The sequence below is a fragment of the Mesoplodon mirus genome (assembly GCF_964341445.2).
Source record: "Mesoplodon mirus genome assembly, chromosome: 8".
NCBI lineage: Eukaryota > Metazoa > Chordata > Mammalia > Artiodactyla > Ziphiidae > Mesoplodon > Mesoplodon mirus.
Genome location: NC_138984.1, coordinates 4948734 through 4970574, shown reverse-complemented (window position 1 = coordinate 4970574; position 21841 = coordinate 4948734). Strand labels below are relative to the sequence as shown.

At 49.3% G+C, this 21841-nt stretch overlaps 1 protein-coding gene across 6 annotated transcripts in view; it reads left to right on the top strand.

Annotated features, from left to right (window-relative positions):
* Nucleotides 1-21841, top strand: part of AGAP1 (ArfGAP with GTPase domain, ankyrin repeat and PH domain 1) — a 574296-nt gene that overhangs the window by 213347 nt on the left and 339108 nt on the right. For all 6 annotated transcript variants that reach the window (XM_082631241.1, XM_082631240.1, XM_082631242.1 and 3 more), the window contains exons 4-6: nt 9986-10071; nt 14470-14611; nt 19630-19764. In XM_082631241.1, the coding sequence (XP_082487367.1) occupies nt 9986-10071; nt 14470-14611; nt 19630-19764 (363 nt within the window). The remainder of the gene's footprint in view (nt 1-9985; nt 10072-14469; nt 14612-19629; nt 19765-21841) is intronic.

The following is a 21841-nucleotide window of genomic DNA, read 5'->3' as shown; positions in this document are numbered from 1 at the left end:
TCGGGAGCCTGACAGCTGACACAGATCAGCTCCCGCTCACCTTTGCTGTGGCTACAGAGGCAGGTGGTGGTGTCCGTTGAGTTTTCACACAAGGGAGCTGAGGCACCAGCCGCTACTGAAGCCTCACAGGGTCGCCCAGCTCAGAGGCAGACCCTTGGCGGGTGGCTTCAAGCCCGTTCCTCTGCACTGCACTCCCCCTGCCTGGATACACACACTCTGCTGTCCTGAAAGGGCCACAGCCCACCTGACGGCTCAGCATCCACGTTCAGGGGCCTCAGCGGGACCTCGGGTCACCAGGTCTCCTGCGTGCTGGGCCGTGCCGGCCCCTGCAGGCTGCCTGTCCCTTGGAACAGCTGCTGAGTTATTGGGGAAAGTACTGAGTTCAGTGGAGGACAGTATGTGAACTTTGAGGGTGGGGGGCAGGGTAGGTCCTAACTTTCAAAGACAGCTTTGCAGGAAAGTCTGAGTGTGTGGAGCCAGGGCAGCCTGAATGGGCCTGGGGCTCTGAGCCCAAGGGAACAGGCTGCGGGCCCAGGCGCCAGCATCATACCTGGAGCGTGAGCTGCATCACACCTAGAGTGTGAGCTGAGGACAGCGACGTCCAGGCTTCCCTGTCCACCACAGAGCCCGTGGACATCTTCACAAGAAAAAGAATGCTTTGGGCTCCAGGACCTGCGTGCCTTCTGGGGTTGCTGATATCGCAGGGCATGTTTTATTCTTTGCAGTATCTGAGGTTCTGCTGCTGTGATTACAGAGAACATTTTGTTGGGTTAATCCTATTTTACAGCCATTTTTAGTGTTTTTTTGCAGGGGAAAAGCTAATAAAACTTTATGAAAGTGGAATTGGGCCTGTCCCTGGACGTTGATGATTGGAGATTGGTCCAGGTCAACCAGCCTCCACCTTCCCAGGGTTTCTGTGTTTATTTTAGTCGCGAGAAGAGAGCACTTGGAAGAGAGAACTCTTAATGGGTTTCATGTGTTAAGCTGCTGATTTACCTTTTTCTCAAAGTTCTTGGAAGTTAAGATGTAAGGAAATTGAATTTAACTATTGGGCAACAAACCACTTCCCCAAACATTAATTTTCCAGTTTCTTTTTTGAGCAGCAATACCATCTTTACAAAATGTTTTAAGTAGATCTCTGATACATCATGGTGTTCTGTTAATAAAACTTGTACAAGTTCTAGTTTATAAATTTCTGACTCATTGCTTATCAGAGACAGCAATAAAGCTATTTTATGATCACAGAATAGGGCTTAAGGGGCTCCTGTTTCAGTTTTATATCTGCCTTTTCATCCAATTAATTTTTGATTTTATTTGCTTGATGTCAAGAAAACCTGAGCTACACAGGTGACACTTAAATATATATATATATATAAATGTATATATATATATATTCACCTTATTCGCCATTTCAAGGTACTCTCCCATTAAATACATCCAGAAGTGTTGAAGTAGTAGGAATAGTAGGACTCTTGAAATTCCAGGTTGAATCAATGAAAGCAGTGACTCTCATTCCATAGAAGTGTTCAGGTAGGAGCCCCCCTGGGCCATGGTCAGCACTGAACGCACTGTGACACCGCCAAGAGCCAGCTGGTTAACTGTTTCCTTGTTGTTGCTTAAATTACTTGCATCACACAAAAAACGGTCACCGCATGTGTGCCCGGCTTGTCCTTCACGGAAGGTGGGACATGTCCCAAAGCAGGTTGCTTGCTTGTGCAGTCTTCATGATTTTCAGGCGCAAACAGATGCAGGATGAGATTTTTAAAAGGCCAGGGCGAGGCTGCGACTTTCCCAGTATCCCAGCAGGTGGGTTCTGCCTCTGCCCAGGTTACCTGATGCAGCCAGAGCCACCATCTTGGTCTCTGGGTGAGTGTGTAACATACTTCCCAGTGCAGGTTGGTTGTCATTGTGACAACCGTTTCAAAACCAGTTGTACATATGTAAAAAATGCTTATTACATTGGCCATTTTCCAAACCCCTGAAGTGGCTCTGGAGAGTGCTCCTGGGGGTGCACCTTGAACCCTGCTGTGGGGTAAGAGCCCCCATCTTGGCTGGCATGGCAGCTTTTCACGAGGGCCTTGGTTGCCCCATCCTTAAAGTGACATTGCGAGGCTGTCTGTTTCTCTTGGAAGATCATGTGCTGTTTTGATCTGCAAGTTCATATCTTGCATTTCAAGAAAATGCCTCTGTATTTTATCTCTGAATAGTCTTTGAGCCCTTTTGTTGGGGATTCATTGTCAGAGGTGCCATTTATCCTTTTGTTAGTTTCATTTGTCTTCCTGTCAATTAACTTCTGTCTTTTTCATCTTGACAGAGTTTATTTCAAGCCATTCCTCCATGTCAGAATTTCAGCTTTGAGCGGTGTTTCTTCTCTCCCTTACTTTTTCACATTGTATTCGTTAGTTCCAAAATGTTGGTTTGGTCCTCAGTTCTAGAGGTTTCCATTTCTTCCCTCATTGTTTCGGTTTCTTCTCCCTGGAGTTCTTGTCTTGTTAAATGTCTTGTCTTGTTAAGTGGCATTAGGGAGGGAAGTGTTAAGAAGGGATTTCCTTCTGCTTTTTGAGTTTTGTTTTCTCCTCCGTCGGCTCTTTGGATTTTGCAGGCTCCCTTGCAACCCGCCTCCCCTTTTATTTTGGCTGCACTGCACGGCTTTCAGGGTTTCATTTCTCCAACCAGGAACTGAACCCCGGGCCGTGGCAGTGAAAGCCCGGAGTCCTAACCACTAGGCCACCAGGGAACTCCCGCAATCCCTCCCTGCTTTTTTCCCCTTGCCCTATCTTTGCATGATAGTCTTACCATTTCTTTAGCTTTATCCTCCCCTTTGCTGAGATTGGCGCTGTCTTGACTGTAGTCAAGTGCAGGGATACATGCACTGCTCAGGCCGTTCACATAGGCTGGCCACTCATCCTGGGTCAGGTATGGGGTGTGGGGAGCCCCCTGCCATCTGGTTTCCTGTGGCAGGACACAGGCTAGAGGAGACATCCCTGGCCCAGAGGGATGGCCCAGTCTGCCCGAGTTCCCATTTCCCAGACTTCCGTCACACCCCCGGTCCCCTGCAGGGAAGCGCTGGGCACAGAAGGCTGAGGCTGGATGTTACTTTCCCTGAGAATCGCACTGTAACGAGTCCCTTTGTCCTCTGAGGGCATCTCCTCCAGACAGAGGTGAGCTGCACTCCGTAGGAATTTGCTGGATGCCTTGCGTCAGGTCCCCTGCCTCTGCGGGGGCTGGGAGGGGGTTGTGTTATACTGTCACTCCCTGCAGGGGCCCCTCCTTAAAGTCTGGGTATCGCAGGCACTTTGCCTGCAGAGAGCCCTGGCGGCTGCTCATTTGGGAACCTCCTAACCGTCAGGGGACAGGGCACAAAGGCCATGCTGCCCCTTCCTGAGCATCCCTCCTCCCTTGGGGATCAGGAGCCGCTCTCCACCCAGCTCTGGAGTCCTCCTTTTTATTCTTAAGGCCAGTGTTTTCGAGGTTGGTTATGTAAAGCTTTGCTTCTTTTCTTGGTGGATGGTGAACTTTTTATCTGGCTTTTACTCCCCCCCCCCCCCGATTTTATTAGATATGGAAGAAAGGAAATTTGGTTATAGCAAAGTTCAAGTCTTTCGTCTTACCCTGGAACTTTGACTTCTATCTCAGTCTTCCTTCTTTGTTTTACTCAGGTCTGGGTGAAATGAAGTTGTTAAAGACTGTGGCCTGTGCGTTAAATCCCATTTCACCTCAAGTCATAAGCATGAGCATTTCACCCGTGAACTTACCAATCGCCAGGCATTAATTAGATCCTTAGTGTTAGTACATTTTTATAGTAGTCCCTGCCCTCCCCTTTTTTAAACAGTGTAAGTCTTTTAAAACTTGGCAGGGGAAATTAAGTCTGATTTGGTTAAATTTTGTAAACAGATATGTAACCAATAAAACTTTTCTTCCCCAGTGTAAAAATAATATGGGATCCAAAATCCCTTTTAAATGTCATGATATGAAACTTCTCCAAAACCTCAGTAATAGGTACCTGACTTTAGTATTTTGATCAAAGTTAAAAAAGCAAAATTAAGTTTAAAGCCTTTCTGGCACATGCATGATCAGATTTTTCATATTGTCCCGGGAGAAATGAAAATATTCATAGTTGTCTCCAGTGTATTCCTGTCATCCCGCCAGTCCTAAATAATTAGGGAACAACAACATTTACAGACATTTGTTCTGGGGCTAAGTAAGAAGAAAATTTTAGGCAAATGGTACAAATGACAAGAATCTCTAAACCATTCCTCCGGGAAAATCAGGTGCTCCTGAGCTGGGGCCTCATGAGGGTGATAAGATGTGAGGCCAGCTTGCAGCTGTGGGGAGGGTCTTAGCGGCTTGACTTTGTCTGATCAGATGCTGGAATAATGCCCCCCCCTCCTCTTTCTTATGGAAAAGGGAAATAGCGTGCTCCACAAATGCAGTTTTAAACTCAAGAATGATATTCATCCTTTGCTTATGCGTGGAAAAGTAAAGATGGAAATCAGCAGGAAAAAAAAATGAAACATGTTACCGAGTCCAAGCTCGTACCGCTCACCACACAACAGGCCAATAATCGAGAGATGAGTTGCTGGGGCAAGGAAGAGCGACTTTATTCAGAAAGCCAGCAAACCGAGAAGATGCTGGACTCGGGTCCCAAAGAACCATCTTGCCTGAGTTAGAATTCAGGCTCCTTTTATACTAGAAGGGGAGGGAGTAAAGTCAAACACTTACTGGTTCCCATCAGCCTCCGGAGGGGATGTGTTCATTTCTTCCTTTCCTGCAGCCATTCACAGGTGGGCCTGGTCAGGATGTTTCCTGTGAACTAAACAAACGTTACCTGGGAGGCAGGGTTCCCAGAGATGGGCCATTATGTATCATTTAAGCTTATAGGCAACATCCCTTTAATGATTAACTTGTAATACAATACAAAAGGTTCTTCCCTATTACACAAAGTGGTAGGCAGGTCTATTTCTTTTTAGTTTCCTAAGCACAGGGATGATTATCATTTGGAACTGAAGATAGTTCCCTTCCAGAGCTGTGAGTGGAGTTAGGAAAAGACATCCTCAGCCCCACTGCCCTGCATTCTTGGTGTCGCCCTGTGGGTACTAGGAAATTACACGAAAGATTCCAAGCTCGTTTGTGGACACTGTGTGCCATGAACTGTCTCAGCAGAAATCCACAGGGAAGAGGGCAGAGGTGAGAATCAGTCAGCACTTCTGGGATTGGGTCTCATGCCTGCTGGCTGGGGGGAGTTTGGTTAGTGTCTGAACTTCTTTTCCACCCCAGTTAGATGTGGATGTTGATGATGATATTTGCATCATAAGATGCTGTGAGGAATAATGGACATGATGTGGGAAGAGAAGTGCTTTGTAAAGTAATATAAGGCTTGCTGTTGCCTGGAGAGCTGTTAATGATATGTTAATATCTTTTAGTCCAATTAGCCAAAAAGACAGAAATGTCAAACATCTGTTGCAGTGTTTACTCCCAACAAGATTTTTTTTTTTTTTGAGAAAAGGAAAATTTGATTTTCTTTTTTTCCCCCTTAAAGCAGAAATGCCAACCCAGATGAGATGGTTATACCTCCTTCAGTGTAGACAGCCCTTATATTTAATAGGGCTCCATTGTAGGTCCATCCTACCTAGCTTGAGTTTAAAGAGTAGAGGGAACCCAGTTATTTTTACCTATGCCAGCATCCCAAATTCAAAACTGGTTCCCCCAGCATGAGATCAGGACTCAGGGGAGTAACCTTGAAACCTTGATAGTGATTGGTTACCAGTTGATTATAAGGGGCCCCCTTGATTCTTTTTTCAAGATATTAAAGGAACAAAACAACTGACCTTTTCTTCCTGGTGTGCTATTCACAATACATCCAGCATCCCTGTTCTTGATAGGTATATTCAGGTCCATCTTTTACTCATTTTTGGAAGAAATTAAGACCTTGACTCGCTTAAGAAGGCAAGCTCAAGGGCAAACAGAGTTTCCCAGGGCAGTTTTCTGGAAACTCTGAAAACTAGGCTTTGGGTGAACCAGAAATTTAATAAATTGCATGTGAGGTTGAGTTCAGACAAGAAGAATGTCCCCTCTGTGTGCTCAAATGAGATGCAAACACTTCTTCTACTGTCCAGCGAAACTCAGTTAAGAACATCAAAGCCCAGAGATGAACTTGGTTCTGCTCACCTATCTCTACCTGTTTGCTGCATACTTAATGTGGTGCTGTCTACCTCTGCTGACCTCACGGCATCTTTGGAAGGAACAGACTTAAGTGCAGGAGGGACCTCCGTTTTCCCTTCTCATGGAGATGTCATCACAGGTACAGAGCCCTTGTACCCCTGTGTACTCGGTGGGTAGGCAGCTGTGTGGGGGACACTGCACACATATGCACAGGTGGGCTGAGCCAAGGGCATGTTGATGGTTCCCAGTACAGGGGTCAGATTTGGGTACACTTTCTAAAAGTAAAACCTACCCCTCAGGTAATTTAATGTTATGTAATAGTATTTGGCAGTCAGAGATGGTTGACGATTATTCATGTAACAAGTTTATAGCGTGGGCCGCAGGCCAGGCTGTGCATTAAATGCTAGGAATACAAAGCTCGGTTAAACAGACCTGCTAGCCCTCTGTATCCACAGATTTGTTCAGCCATGGATCTGAAACACTCAAAAAAAAAAAAAAAATTACAGGAAGTTTCAAAAAACAAAACTTGAATTTGTCTCATGCTGGCAGCTATTTATGTAACAGTTATGTCGAACGTATAGCTATTTATGTGATATTTACACTGTACGAGATATTATAAGTAATCTGGAGATGATTTAAAGTATACGGGAGGATGTGTGTAGGTTATGTGAAAATACTGCACCATTTTATATAAGGGATTTTGGAACTAGTCTCCTGTGGAGTGTGAGGGATGACTGTAATTGGAAATAGGATTATAAATAGGCATTTAAAAATGTGCATGAGAAATGAAGTTGGATGTAGAGTTTGGTAGTATGCTCTAATATTTCGGTAGGAAAAGATCTAATGGCTGGGATGGATGGCAGTTTTGAATTTCAGATAATGAGAGAGGTGGCCCCTGGTGAGTATAGACCAGCTTGGTACCACCCCCACCTTCATCCCAAGGCTTTTTCCCTTTGTGTCTCTAAAGTGAACTGTAGAAAATGGATTTTTTTTTTTTTTTTCTTTTTTGCGGTACTTGGGCCTCTCACTGTTGTGGCCTCTCCCATTGCGGAGCACAGGCTCCGGACGCGCAGGCTCAGCGGCCTTGGCTTACGGGCCCAGCTGCTCCACGGCATGTGGGATCCTCCCGGACCGGGGCACGAACCCGTGTCCCCTGCGTCGGCGGGCGGACTCTCAACCACTGCGCCACCAGGGAAGCCCAGAAAACGGATTTTAAAGTCTAATTTTATTTACCTGCTGGGCTGTGTTTCTCCAGTGCCCAGTGGTCTGTGTTCCCGTTGAGCCTGCTGACAATCTATCTGCAGTAGGAGTTTATTTTTTATATATAACTTTATTAATCATAGTCTTACTTTTTCACAATCTGGGTGCTTAAAACACCGGGCTGAATTTTATCTAATCAAACCTTTGGGTTCATGGCAAATACATTTGAGTGTTTCATTTTTGTTTCCTGATGTATGTATAACACCAGAGAAAACACAGAAGTCATTGCAAGTGTCTAATATTTGCAATTGTAAAACATTGAAGAGACATACTGATTACATATCTTAGGGGGGAAATGAAAAGTGATTTTAGAATTGGAAGGGGCCTTAAGGATGGAGGAGAGAATCACCCCTCCTTTTAGAGCTGATGAAAATTAGGTCCAGAGGCCTCTGCCTGTCAAGGCAGAGGAGCAGAAAGAACTCTGCAAACCTTTCTTAACTTGAATATTGTGATTCAACTATCTGGACACGTAACTTGGGATCGTGACTGTACAAAAAGATGTGAAAGAAAGTGAATGAACGAATAGATGTGAAATGCATCCAACAAGCGCGTACCCTGTGAGACACACGAGGGCATAGAGACCCAGGGGAGGAGCAGGGCCATCAGCGGGCGTCATCCACGGAGAGCTGGATGGTGACGCCCACCGGGTGCCTGCTCCCCAGGGAGATGGGGGGAGGCGGCTGGCAGCGGAGGGGTGCTGGTACTGCGGGAGCTCCCCTCCTGCTCTGGAGACCACGCGGACTAGTGAGGAATTGGCCGTGTGAGACCAGCGTGCCCAGGGCAGCTGTGAAGGCTCGTGGAGGTCGAACCTGAGTTCATCAGACCAGGGCTGGCCTCCGTACGCTCAGATGCTGGGGGTCAGGGCTCGTTTGGGGAGCTGCGGGGCACAGGGACCGTGAATCACTGCGGGTCCTCCTACAGCCAGATGCGCAGGTGCAGAGCGGGCCTCAGCACGTCTGGTCCAGCGCGCATGCGCTCTGTCCCCCACCCCCCCCCGGCCATCAGATGTGTTTCCTTCCGTCCGTTCTCCACGGACTCTGCCCTCCTTTTTCGGTGTCGGCGATGAGGTGGGTCAAAATGAGAGTTCCTCCGTTTTAAAGTTGGAAAGTTTTCTTCGGTTTTTGAAGTTGTGCTCTTTAAGCACGTGCATCTTGCCTGTGACGGGGTGCCCGGGGCGGGGTGGGGGTGGGGGCGAATGCGGGGCGGGAGCGGCCACGTGCGCATGCGTGCTCGCTTGCAGAGGCGACCTCCCCGCGGGCCGCCCCAGCCTCACGTGGCAGAAGCCCACTTGCAGACACTTATTAGGGGTGTGGTGAGGTGGGGTGGTTTGGGACGGGGAGTCTAGTTTCTGCTTCTCGGGCGCTGGGATGGCCCAAACCCCGGACTCTCGGAGGGAAGGTCCGCGTCGTCGGGGGGCCACTGTGGCGGAGAGCTAGGTGTGACTTCGGGGGGCAGGGGGCCGGCACCCAGCCTCTGGGGCCGGTGGGGAAGCTTCACCAGCGAGGTTCGCTGGCTTTCAGTTATTCGGGGGTTAGCTGGTGACTCTGGAAGGCCTCTGTGCCGAGGAGCTGAAATGAGCGCCGGTGCTGGCGTGTTCCTCTCGAGACCACGAGTTCCGAAGCCCAGTGAGGGGTGACTGCGGCAGGCCCAGAGCCCAGAGCGTGGGAAGGTCGTTTGTCTCCGGAGGTGGCAGAGGGCGTGGCAGAGGGACCCAGAAGTGGAAGTATTTCCCGCTGCCCAGGGGAGGCCTGGCAGTCCGATCCGGGGCGCTGAGGGGAGATGCTTGAGGCACCTGGGCGTGGGAGGGGTCAGCCCCTGCCGCCTTCACGTGGCCACCGCCGTGCCCCCAGCGTTCCGGCGGGGCCCCTGGTGGTCTCTCGCTAACCCAGCGTGGTCTCTAACGCTCTCCGTCCGCCAGCTGCTCTGCTGTGTCTCCACCTGTGCGGAGCTGCCATCCAGTAGTTTGTGTCTAACCCGTGTGTAGTAGTTGAGCACCCTTCCCTTCCCTGTGAACTGTGACCACGGAAACACCATCCCCATGCTGTTCTATGTTTTCCTTCCAAGAACTGGGTTTCTCTTGAGGAGAATACAGATTCTCAGCCCTTGAATTTGTCAACGTGCTGGCGACCAGGCCCCTGTTCAGCAGATACAATTCGTTTCGGTTTTGCGAACCCAACGAGAGAACAATTTCCGTGCTCTCTGTTTCTGGACTCGGTATCAGCGTGTTCCCAGGGAGAGAGAATTCCTGAATTTACACACAAAGCCTGCATTAAAATCCCACGCTTCTCAGCCACGAGTGATCCTGGCATTGCATGGAGGCTGTGTATTCTAACTAGAAAGGAACACGGGTTCTTAAGGATGGAGATTTGAATCTGAGTTCAGTAGTTCTTTTAAAGTCCAGGGGTCCCTGGAGGCGGAGCCGCAGCCCCCTCCTACTAAACACTCAGGGCTGCCCCCAGGGCCACAGCCTAGGGTGTATTTTTCCACAAGCGAAGCCCACGTCTGTTTGCCCTCCCCTCGCTCTGTCTTTCCCGGGTAACAAGATCTTTTGTGTGTGTGGCAGGTGGCAGATTCAAGAAAGAGATTGTTGTTGACGGACAGAGCTATCTGCTGCTCATCAGAGATGAAGGGGGCCCTCCAGAGGCCCAGGTGAGTACTGCACGCACACTGGTGACCAGCTTTCACCTGTGCCTCCTTGGTCAGGGTCTGACTCCACAGGTGTTTCTAAGAAGTCGGTCAGGTGCATACAAGAAAAGGTGAGAGAGAGGCCCCGGGAAAATGCTTTCTGTGACTGAGGTTTTTCTCATCCATGAGGGACTAATTCTGTTGTTCCTTCAGACAGAAACATAGAGGGAAGTTTGGACTGTGTGGCTGATTTTCACTTTGCGTTTTGTTTTGTTTTTTGTTTTTTTTTTTTGCGGTACGCGGGCCTCTCACTGCTGTGGCCTCTCCTGTTGCGGAGCACAGGCTCCGGACGCGCAGGCTCAGTGGCCATGGCTCACGGGCCCAGCCGCTCCGCGGCATGTGGGATCTTCCTGGACCGGGGCACGAACCCGTGTTTGTGCAGGCGGATGCAGGCGGACCCTCAACCGCTGCGCCACCAGGGAAGCCCCACTTTGCGTTTTTTAAGAAGGAAGGAAGAGCAGAATCTTCACTGATTTGTCAGCTCAGCTGAATTGACATCTGGAAGTGTCTATAGCCCTTTTTTTCTCCTTTTATCCTGTAAGTGTTTGATCTCTAGAGCAGTACAGTCATTTAGAAAGTCGGATGGGATTTGGAAATCTGAGCACTACTGCCAGGCTGCCCACCAGGCTTCTCAGCCCGGATCATTCTCCACCACAAACCAGGATGCAGCACGGTGTGATTTCTTTGAAAGTTCCTTGAAAAATGGGTGTTGTGGAGAAAAAAAAAAACAGCATGAGTATGGAAAACCTTTTTCTTTGGTTTACTTACTCTCCAGTTTATTACTGTACTTATATAATTTACTAGCTGAACACTTTGAAGGAACCAAGAGCTAGTCATAGTCAAGACCCATTAATGCGAACTTAATATTAAAAATTTTCTCCGGCGTTCTTCCTTGAACTTACCCTTTGGTGAAGTGCGACACAGGATTATTGGTGATTTAAGTGAACGATGTTGAATATGGAGGTTGTTAAAGTTCTAGAACTCCATACACTGAGGTAGGTGTATGCAGCTCTACAGAAAAATGGCGTGGATTTACCATGTTTCAGTGAGTCTAAAATGCCACTGATTATAAGCTATACCAGTATTTAAAAGAAAAGTGCTGTCAAACTGTGAAACAAAGCAGTCCATAAGGTATGTTCTGATAGCAAAGACGTTAGTTAAAGTGTGGAAAAGATTTTTTTTAGCTTTGCTAAAACGGCATAGTCGATGATGAGAGTAAGGAAACACTGAAGACATGTTAAACATGAAAAAAAGTAGGTTACGTAGCTGTGAGAGCTCGGGTTCAGCGCACGTCTGTTACTTTATACTTAAGCAGCACAGGGTGTGACGTCTGACACTGTCCTAGGAGGTTCATGATGGTGCTAAAAGCTAAATCACTTTTTCTAAGTTGTCCTTTGCCCGTGGGATGTCTGTCCTGCTATCACAAGGGTTCCCTCCGAGGCAGCTGGAAATAGGAGAATGAAGTAGGTAAAGTGTGGGTGTCACCTGGGGGCGATTTTCCGCTTTTCTAGCTCGTAAATGTTTTGGAGTGACCAGGGACAATCTCACACTTAAAGAGCACATCTTAGCTCTGACATAAAGAATCTAAGAAGAAAGTTGAGAGAAGTACAGAAGCGCATGTTGGAGCTGGTGTAGTGGCTTCAGAGGCGCTGCTGTCCAGGGATGCTGCCAGGGATGGATGCTGGGGGGCGCAGGGCTGCAGAGACACGGCGCTTCCCCTGACGCCAGTCGTGGAGCACTGAGCAGGCTGCCCTGGGCCAGAGTTTAACCACAGTGAGACCAGTCTCCCAAGGAGCCCCAGGCCCACACTGGAGAGGGAACTCCAGCCCGAGGAATTAGGGGCTCGGAGCACTGCCCCACCCTGAAGTTTTTATCAGCCATGATTGCTGTTGGGGTTGACTTTTTAATGAAAGTATCTTGGGGGGGTGGTTGTCTTATTACGAAGCTCAGGCCCAGTGTTCCCCACATCCCCAGACGGTGACATTAAAAATCCCAGGGGTTTTCCTCTCCAGTGGTATGTATCCTCTGAGAAACATCTTTCCTCTAGAAAGCATGTATTCCTATGGAATACATCTTTTCCGTAGCCTCAGATGCTTAGGACATGTGATGTCATTCGATGCAGAAACATTTTCCTTCCTTTTAGTCCCTGATTAATTAAAGAATTGCTTTTAAGAATAAAACAAAAAAACTGAAGGGCTGTGAGCAATAATGCAACCCGTCTTGTGAGTTTCTTCTCGTGTCTGAAAAGCACACATATTGTGAATCGGTAACATTGGGTGAGCCCCCTGCCCCGCCACCTTCCCTGAGTGATGCAGCTCACTTAATCCTCGAGATGACCCTGGGGGACGATGCTCTGAGCGTTCCCGTCACCAAGGATGCTGACGCCCTGAGATCTCATGACATCAGGGCACGGGCTGAGGTGGCCGGCCCACACCCCCGCCCCGCTGGGGGAGAACTAGGCTCCCAGGAAGTCTCTGTCTTGGCCTCTGGCCGTGAATTTCCCTGGGGACCAGTCCCTTATTCTAGCACATACTTCCCGCAGAAGCATCATTAGGCTAGAAGCTTACCCTGGTTAAAGTGCAGATTCCTGCTTTGAGGGGATGTCAAATGGAGCCTTTCAAAACTAGGCCGAGTATACTCAGACATTCAAGGAAAAGAACTGTTTTCAAGGCACCACTCCTAGGCACGTGTGAGCATGATGTTTGTTTCCACTATTGCAGATCATGTCATATAGTCTACGAAGGTAATGACACCTTCATGAGTGAAGTTGCAGGATTTTGTGGCTACTAGTGTCCTATTAGGTGGTGTGAAAAAACTGCCAGTTAACTGGTTTTTTGGGTTTTTTTTTTTTTTTTTGCAGTTGGTGGAGAAGCCACTGGGGTGGATGGGGGACATCTGTGGGGTGCCCACTGCTCACTAGGCCCTGGGGCTCTCAGGATGCACCCTTGAGAGGATGTGGCCTGGTTTGCATTTCCTCTGCACGGAGGGTCAGCTGGTTGTCAGTCTTGGGAGGTGCGGGCTGGTCCCAGGGACCACAAGCATTCATAAGGTGCTCGTGGGCGTGGGGAAGCTGACTTCTCCCCGATTCTTGGGAAGAGAAAGGAAAACACATCTCAAGGCAGAGAAGGGGAGAAGGAGATGCCGTGTCAGCCTGAGTCCTGGGCCCTCAGGAGGCATCAGCCAGTCAGTCCCAAGGCTACTGGCCCCAAGTTCTCTTTCTCATTTAATTTCATATTTATCGTTTGAACTTCAGGTTTATTTACATTTTGTTGCCTAAAATCTCCATTTGTAACTGAATACACTTTTCATTTATATGTGGAAGTCAGAGCTTAACCAACTAAAAATTTCACCGAACATATTAGAGCTGATCCCTTGACCATCAGAACTTTCATGGGAGCTGCAGGTTCTTTTAGAGAAAGCATGTGGGACATTTTTTTTTTTTTTCCATTTTCACTTGGGTCTTTCATCAAAGAGAAGGGTCTGTGGCGCTAGTCTCTTCCTCAGCGCCACCTCTGTGACCCTGGGGGCCCTGGGAAGCTCCTGAGCTTCCAGGACCCTCTCCTCTCTTGGCTCCAGCTTTACAAGATGGTTATGGGTGTTCCACGAGATAACGTGTGCTTGAGGGTGTGGTTATTTGCCAGAGAGAAGATCTGATGTGAGTTCAGCTGGATGCAAGTAAAGTGAGAATAAAATGACAAGAGTCAGGCCTTTGTGGGGTTTTAATTTTTTTCCCCTAAGTTTTGCTCATTTTGTTCATTGGTTTTGTTAATTTCTCCGGCAGTGAGTCGTAATTTCCTCGAAGGGTGCTGGAATTAATCAGTGAGGGCTGATCTTTACAATACGAAGGCCTCTCGTGTTGACGGAGTAGTTGGCCCTGGAGGTGGAGGATTTCCGAGCCTTGGGCACCCAGAGGAAGAGCCCCATCTCAGGGGTCCAGCACGGCTTCCTAGGCAGCCTCTGTGGGGCGTTTAGGGTGAAACAGGAAGCTGCAGGGTCGCCCTCCGTGCCTGTCTCCAGGTCGGCTCTGCTGTGCGCGGGGTTTGCCTTCCATTGGCCGAGTCGGGCCAGAGGGTAGACACTCCCTTGGGGAAGAATGTCTGGTTTTACTTTGGAGACAGCGTGGCCCGGGTGGAAAGGGGCTGAGGGCCATCACAGGCGTGTTGTGCGAGGATGAGAAGGGCGTTCGTGATGCCCCAGCGGCACGCTACAGCAGACATCGGACGTGGCCCGGCTGGGGGCGGGGGGTGTCTGCCGGCCTTTCGTCCTGTGTTCATGAAGGTGACCTGCTGCTGCTCCTTCCCTTTCTCTCTGTGAGCTCCTCGCTCTATTCCTCCTGCTCACCTGCCTTTCTTTTCTCCGCAGTTTGCCATGTGGGTGGACGCTGTTATATTTGTCTTCAGCTTGGAGGATGAGATAAGTTTCCAGACGGTCTACCACTACTACAGCCGGATGGCCAACTACCGGAACACGAGTGAGATTCCGCTGGTCCTGGTGGGAACCCAGGGTGAGTGGTGCCCGAGGGCAGGTTGTGCTTCTGTGGCTCCAGCAGTTGAGCAGTAAGTGATTCCTGGCCTGTGTTTTCAGAGTGGAGGGGTTTGGAAACGGTTTAAAGAAGCAGTAATTTCCTACTGAAGGCTCCCTTTTTACAGTGAGCATCCATGAAATTGAAACTGTCACGCTTCCTGATTTGATTCAGTGGAGAAATCACTTGGCAACTTCAAAACAAAACACCCCCCCTACACCCCCAAGTGCTTGAATTTCTATATTAGGATATCTTAATTCTCTCTGTTACAAAAGAATATATAAGTGCCCTAAAAGGTTATTTATGTTAACCTTTGCACCTTTAATACTGATTTCTGGTATAATGCAGAGTTTTGTTTTATTCTGCTCTATTTCTTAATGTCTTATGATCTGTATCTCATTTGTAGCAGATCCCTTAGAAAGCATAGAATCTTACCATGTGGGTAGGTTTTGTGTTTTTTTTCTAGGTCACTTAAAACTTGGTCTTTTAGTAAAACGACATCACTTACTATGCCCTTGATCATAGATTCATTGATGTGCTGGTACCTGCCATTGGGGACTTAACTAAGGGGTCGTTCGGAATGTTTTTAAAAGTCAGATGAAGGTTAACTTTAAAACTGCTTTGTCAGAAAAATGGGGAACTTAAAAAATATAATCATGTCAAGAAATACTGGATTTTCCTTTCATTTTTTGGTGCAGGTTCTGTTTTTGTTAATTCCTTTAGAGTGAGCACATCTGGTCTGCCCTTGCATGCCCTGATGTAAGACTTTTCCAAATAAGAAACCAGCTGTGTCAAACAAGCAAGAACAATTAGCTGTGTGCGTGGCACCAGATCTAATAAAACTGAGAGCTCTGGCGGGGTAATCTGCTGCCTTGGCAGGATAAGCCTGAATCGTGGAGTGGGTATGTGTGCTGGGAGAAAAAAGTGTGGAATAAACTAAAGTCATCTGCTCAGGGTGCTAGATGTAAAATGTGAGGGTTGGGTTTTCATGGCGAGAACTTCATTGCCAATCCCCACACCCCTTTTTTTTTGGCTGCATCGGGTCTTTGTTTCTGTGCGCGGGCTTTCTCTAGTTGCAGTGAGCTGGGGCTACTCTTCGTTGCGGTGTGGTGGCTTCTCTTGTTGTGGATCACAGGCTCTAGGCGCATGGGCTCAGTAGTTGTGGCTTGTGGGCTCTAGAGCGCAGGCTCAGTAGTTATGATGCATGGGCTTAAGTTGCTCTGCAGCATGTGGGGTCTTCCCGGCCCAGGGCTCGAACCCGTGTCCCTTGCGTTGGCAGGTGGATTTTTAACCACTGTGCCACCAGGGAAATCCCTCTTCTTTTTTCTTTTTTTTTTTTTTTCTTATAGCATATATGTCGTGGCCAGCAGTCTCACAAACCTGAAACCTTCAGAGCAGAGGTGGATTTAGACCAACATGGGACGTGAGAGGTTTTTTATGCCCAAAGCACCCTCTAGTGGTCACTTGGAGACAAGGCACGCCAGTAAAAAGCCCTTGGTTCTTGTTAGGACGTACAGAATTGGCATATTTGAGTTGGCCTCCTGAAAATTCTTAATACGTCATATTTTATAGTGGGCAGCTCGTCTAAAGCAGACCTCGCTTCAAGCTGCCTTGAAATCGACATCGAGCCAGTTAATTTCCAGTAAGCGCCTCTTCCTGCAGGCCTACCGAGGGCATTTCTGAGCCAAAGCAGGGTCTGTATGGGTGGCTCCTTACCAGCCGCCTGGGTTCAGGGGATCTGTGTTCAGGGTGCAGAATGCCTTTCTGCGGTGGACTCACCGGGATAAAGGGCAGGTAGGTTTTCAATCCAGGCCAGAAAGGTAATTTGATCAGTTTGTTGTCTTTCCTACACAGCAGTGTTTTGGGTAGTAGGGGTGGCGAGTCTGGGGTCCCTGCACGGGGCTGTGCAAACCCCGCATCACTCCGTCCAGGCTGCTGTTGACCTTGACGCTACCAGGCCTTGAAGGGAGGAAATCCCGTAAGGCAGCGGGGGCATCCGTGGACACACCAGTGTCAAGTGCGTGGTTGCTTTTGTTCCTGATATTTCCACATGTGGCCAGCTTTCCTGAGGTCCTGCTGGGATTGCAGATGCATATCTCTCCCTGCTCCTGACCTTGGAGATAAGTGCAGCCTCTGTGTCTCCCGCCCCGGCTGAAGGAAGGCACATCTTCACCTCCCACCAGGATGGTGGATGGTCTGTGTCTCAGGGAGGCCTGGGGATGGCTCCACAGAGGCTCTGGGGGAAGCCCTGATGTGCAGGAACCGACCCCCTTTTACTCCCTCTAGTTTTATAAGCGTCTGTCGACTGGGGGCCATGTACCTGCAAGGTACACCTGGGAGCTTGCACCCAGCAAGCCCCTGGGAACACTGATGGAGGGCTTGTTCACTGTCCCCTCATATTCATTTGTGAGACCTGTTTGGACTTCAGCAAAGCCATGTCCCAAAGGAGCAGGACAGGAATGTTATCAATTAGGGACGGTCCTCACCTGAGGGCTCCTCTTAGTCATCAACCAGACCTCTAATTCCCAGAGCACCCTAGAAGCCCCCATGGCAGGAAGGTGGAGTGAGTGTGGGCTTCTGGAAGGTTCCACCCTTAGGTACCATTAGCTCGTTTCACTTTCTGTGAAGCCACGCTTATTCTGCTGCTGTACAGGCTGCGTGGCGTGCCAGAGACAATGGCTGAGGGGATCTCAGATTTCCCTCCCAGCTGGTCGGGGCTGGTGGCCTCGAGGTAGGAGATTCTGGGATGGAGAAGATAAACAAGAATTAAGATAATTCCTGAAGGGTACGTGGGGTGTGGGGCCTTACCCAGAGGTGGGAGGACGTGTTCTCTCCCGGGTACCAACGGGGAGCTGGAGGATGTTCCTAAGAGGACAAGGTGATGGTGTGATGTCTCTTAAACATCTGTTTTAAAGACTTGAAGACCACATTGATTGGAGAGCGAAGCCCGAGCTTTAAAAAGATGCAGAGTCACAAGAGGAATGAAAAATAAGACTAGAAGAGCATTCAAGTGTAGGGTCTGTTTCTGACACGTGACAACGTATCTTGGAAGGAAGCTGAGATGAGAAGGAGGGCCTGGGGGATTACGGGGTCAGGATAAATCTGAAGCTGGATTCATGCTCTGGCATGTATTTTCTAGTTTATACCAAAGCACTGGAAAATTCTGGGTTTCTAACTTTTTTTCTATTATTTTCTTAAAAGATGTTTACACCTTAAAAAAAAACTTCTTTTCCTTAAATATTATGAAATCCAAGTCAAATTTTTTATTCTGTAAGATAAGAAGACAGGACGAGATACTGTTTGAAGAAATCCCTCTAACAGGCCCTTCCAGGGAATGTTCTGGAACATCTATTTGAGGTGGCTCCAGTCATTGTCGGGGGAAGGGTCCTGAATCATAGTTAGTTTCTCTAGGAGTAATTCAGAACTATAGGTTAAACCTATTCCATGGGACTAGGAAAAAAAGAAAAAATAGGGAGTAAGGAAAAGAGAAAGAGGGGAAAAAAATCAATAAATTATTCCCTCAAGATGTCCCTTTTGTTTACTACTTCCAGAAATTTGAGTGCCTCAGGCACTTCCTGTGCAACAGCAAACATTTAAAAGGTTGTCACTGTCTTGTGTGACTTCTACTGCTTTTCCCTGAACTAGTACAGAAAATCCCATTGGCAGGTTTTTAGTTAAAGAGATGTTGAGTGTTTCCTGTAACTCAGGAGCTTGCATGCCCTCGGGGAAAATTCCACCTCAGGAGCAGCCCTGTAAAGTGTGTGTTGTCACAGGGTAGCACGCCGGCCGAACGTCTCAGCCCGTCCTCTGGTCCTGTGTGCGGGGCGTGTGGCTGTCCCCCAGTTACTCAGTAGTAACAGAATAAATGGGGAGGAGGAGGGGGCCTCGTGGATGCCGAGCTGAAAAAAAAGGGCTGCGTTTCTTTTTATTAGGAGACTAGTGGCTTGTGCCTGACATGTGTTTCGCAGCTCAGATGCCCCCATCTGTACACAGGTCGTGAAGGAAGTGAGGGGTGTCTCCCAGCTGAGTCATCTTTTGTTTTTTTTTGATGTGGACCACTTTTAAAGTCTCTATTGAATTTGTTACAATATTGCTTCTATTTTATGTTCTGGGTTTTTTTGGCCCCGAAGCATGTGGGATCTCAGCTCCCCAACCAGGGATCGAACCCACACCCCGTGCCTTGGAAGGCGAAGTCTTAACCACTGGACCACCAGGGAGGTCCCCGACCCGAGCCACCTGTTAAGAGCCAACGTGGTTCACACACTAGTCTGCGACACCCCCTCCTGTGCCCCAGGCCCCCTCCCACTCCTGCCTCGGCCTTGGGTCCCCCTTAAACGCTAGGCGCTCTGCCGGCCCCTGCCCCAGGCACCCTCCCCCACCCGCCACCTGCTGCAGGTGTGGCTTCTCCGAAGCCTGCCCTGTGACCCAGCTCCTACCCTACATCCCATCCTACACCCATCATCCTTCCTCATTTCTGTCTTACTTATTTTCTGCCTCCCTCCCCAGCTGACCTAATGTCCCCTCTGTGGGAGCACAGATTTTCGTCCCTCTTGTTTCCTGGGGGGGCATCCCTGTGCCTAGAACTGGGCCAGGCACCCAACAGGGCTCCGTGAGCCTGTGTCCAGCGGGCAGATGGAGGGCGTGCGTTTACCGGGTGCCGTGTGCCGAGAAGGTCACCGCACATAGCAACCGTGTGGTTTTCCTTGTTAAAGCATTTTCCTCTGGAGCCACATTTCACTCTTACCCTTTCCTTCTGGTCTTTGGGGACATTCTTTTTAATTTCATATTCAGAAGCAGGACCCTCTGAAGCACCTGATCATTGTGGCGTCTGGGATGATGGTTTTGGGGATGAACGATGTTGTGAAAACTCCAGGTCCTGAAACGAATCCCAGCGGTGCTGAGCGTGGGGCAGGTGTTGAGCTCCTGGGGGCCGTGAGTGGCGGGACGTCCCCAGGCCACTCGTGGTCACCATGTCGCCGCTTCTTGTCTGTCTGTTGCAGATGCCATCAGCTCCACCAACCCGCGGGTCATCGACGACGCCAGGGCGCGGAAGCTCTCCAGCGACCTCAAGAGGTGCACGTACTACGAGACGTGCGCCACGTACGGGCTGAATGTGGAGAGGGTCTTCCAGGACGGTAAATACTCATGCTGTGCATGCAGCATCCATTCACCTCACACCAGTCACTGGTCCACGCGGATGACGTGACCCTGAGCGCTCCCTACAAGGAGGGGGCCCTCGGACCCGGGTCGTGTTCAGGGGATGCACTGAGCATCCACCCTAAAACAAACAGTCCTGTGTGTACCATTGGTGACCTCTTTGTGCACAGGATGAAGCATTTCTCAAATGGTTATTTACGCACAGGACGTGTCAGACAGACACACGCATCATTTCTGCTTCACTGTAGATGCTCATTCTTTATTCAGCCTCATTTTAAAAAAAAAGGTTTAAATATTTCATGTTAGGTTTGGAGGAGAGTAAGCAGAAAGGAGAGAGAGTCACGTTTGGCCAGAAGTAACTACGCCTGAGGACCGGTGGCTGGGAGTGAGCGCCAGCATTTGGGAATTGTGTCTTTGCCTCCTTCTTGACCCCTCACCTCCAGGACAGCCACCCCTCAGGCGGGAAATTCTCCTGGCGGAGCAGAGGTTACCCCCCCCCCCCCCCCCCCCCCGTACACAGCTGTGGTGGCAGACCTCAGGCCGGGAGGGCGGGGGACAGAGCAGGTGGGGATGAGCGGGAGGTGGGGGGAGGGTCTGTAGCAGGGAAGGTGGTCTCTGGTCTAGCGGGGTCGGGGAGGGTCTGGGGTAGGTTAGCGTCAAAGACCCGGGAGAAGGATGCTCCCGGCAGAGGGTTCTGTTTCTGATCGGAGTCATGGGGAATAAATCCTAGGCCCCCTCCTCTTCTGGGTTAATCTGGTTTAGACCTACCTCTGCATCCCCAGCTCTGTGCGGGGGCTTGTTGGGGGCTGAGCCGGGCAGCCAGGCTTGGTCTCCTTGGAGACTGCCCTTGCTCCTGGGGTCGTGGAGGCCTTGCCCTGGGTAGACTGTTAATGCCAGGAAGAGTAGTAATGATGGGGTGCTCCCAGCACTTCCCCAAACGGGGCAGGTTATGCTTTTTTTTTTAAATGTCCAAACGAGCTTTCAGAGGAAATTATAGGAATTCCACACTCTCACCATTTTATTAAATTTAAAAGATTGTGTCCATTTTTTAACTTTGCATTTTCTTCCACTTTCCTTAGCAGCCAGTTCCTTTTCTAAGCTTGCTGTCTCTTTCCTCTTATCCGCCTCCCAGATAATTATCAGCCTTTTCTATTTTTCATCACATTTATCCTATTTAGTCCCTATATGTCACATTCCTTACCACCTCTCCCAGCTTAGGAGTCTACCGAGAACAGCCCCCAGCCCCCAGGGCTCTGCGTCCCCTTTGTCCTTTACCGCACATTTACGTGGGCCTCCTTGGGCCCTGCCCACCCGTGCTGGGGAGCAGACCCCACCGGAAAGCCGTGCAGTATCTGCAGCTCCTTGCACGTTAGTGACACTGTGAAGAATGACGCAAGGAAGCCTGTGGGGCTCTCCCGAGGGGTGGGCTCCAGTGGGCGAGGTCGCCGTTTGCTCCGAATAGTGGAAACCCCGGTGATGGTTAAAGTGGAGTATTAACAGATGAAAGGTCTCCAAACTAGGGCCCAGGGGCCAAATCTGGCCAACAGCCTGTTTCTATAAACAGACTTTTCTGTTTACAGGCTGCGCGAGGGGTGGGCTGGGCTGCTCTTGGGTGTTGCCGCAGAGTTGAGTGGTTCCAGCGGGACCTTTTGGCCAAGAAAGCCTGAGATACGCTGTGGCCTTTTACAGAAAGTCTGCCCATCCCTGACGTAGAGGATCGGCATTTAGTTGCATGGATGAGTTTCTTCTCCACAGTGATTGCTTTCCTTGTACGTTGGAGGTTTGCAAATGTGAACTTCCCATAAATAAATGAACTCCTCTTATACATAGTAAACTAACTAGTACTCAGGGATGACAAGTTATGGAGCTTCCCTGCCCAGCATCCAGAGGATCCGAGGCAGGCGCCAGTGTGCTGGGGGCACTTCTCTGTCATCCTCAAGCTGGAAGCTGGCAAGGGGACCCTGAGGAAGGGCCTTTCCAAAGTCATTGGTTAAAATACCAGCGTTTCCTTGCTGTGACAACTCCTCAGTGATTCCACTGGTGGACCATATTACA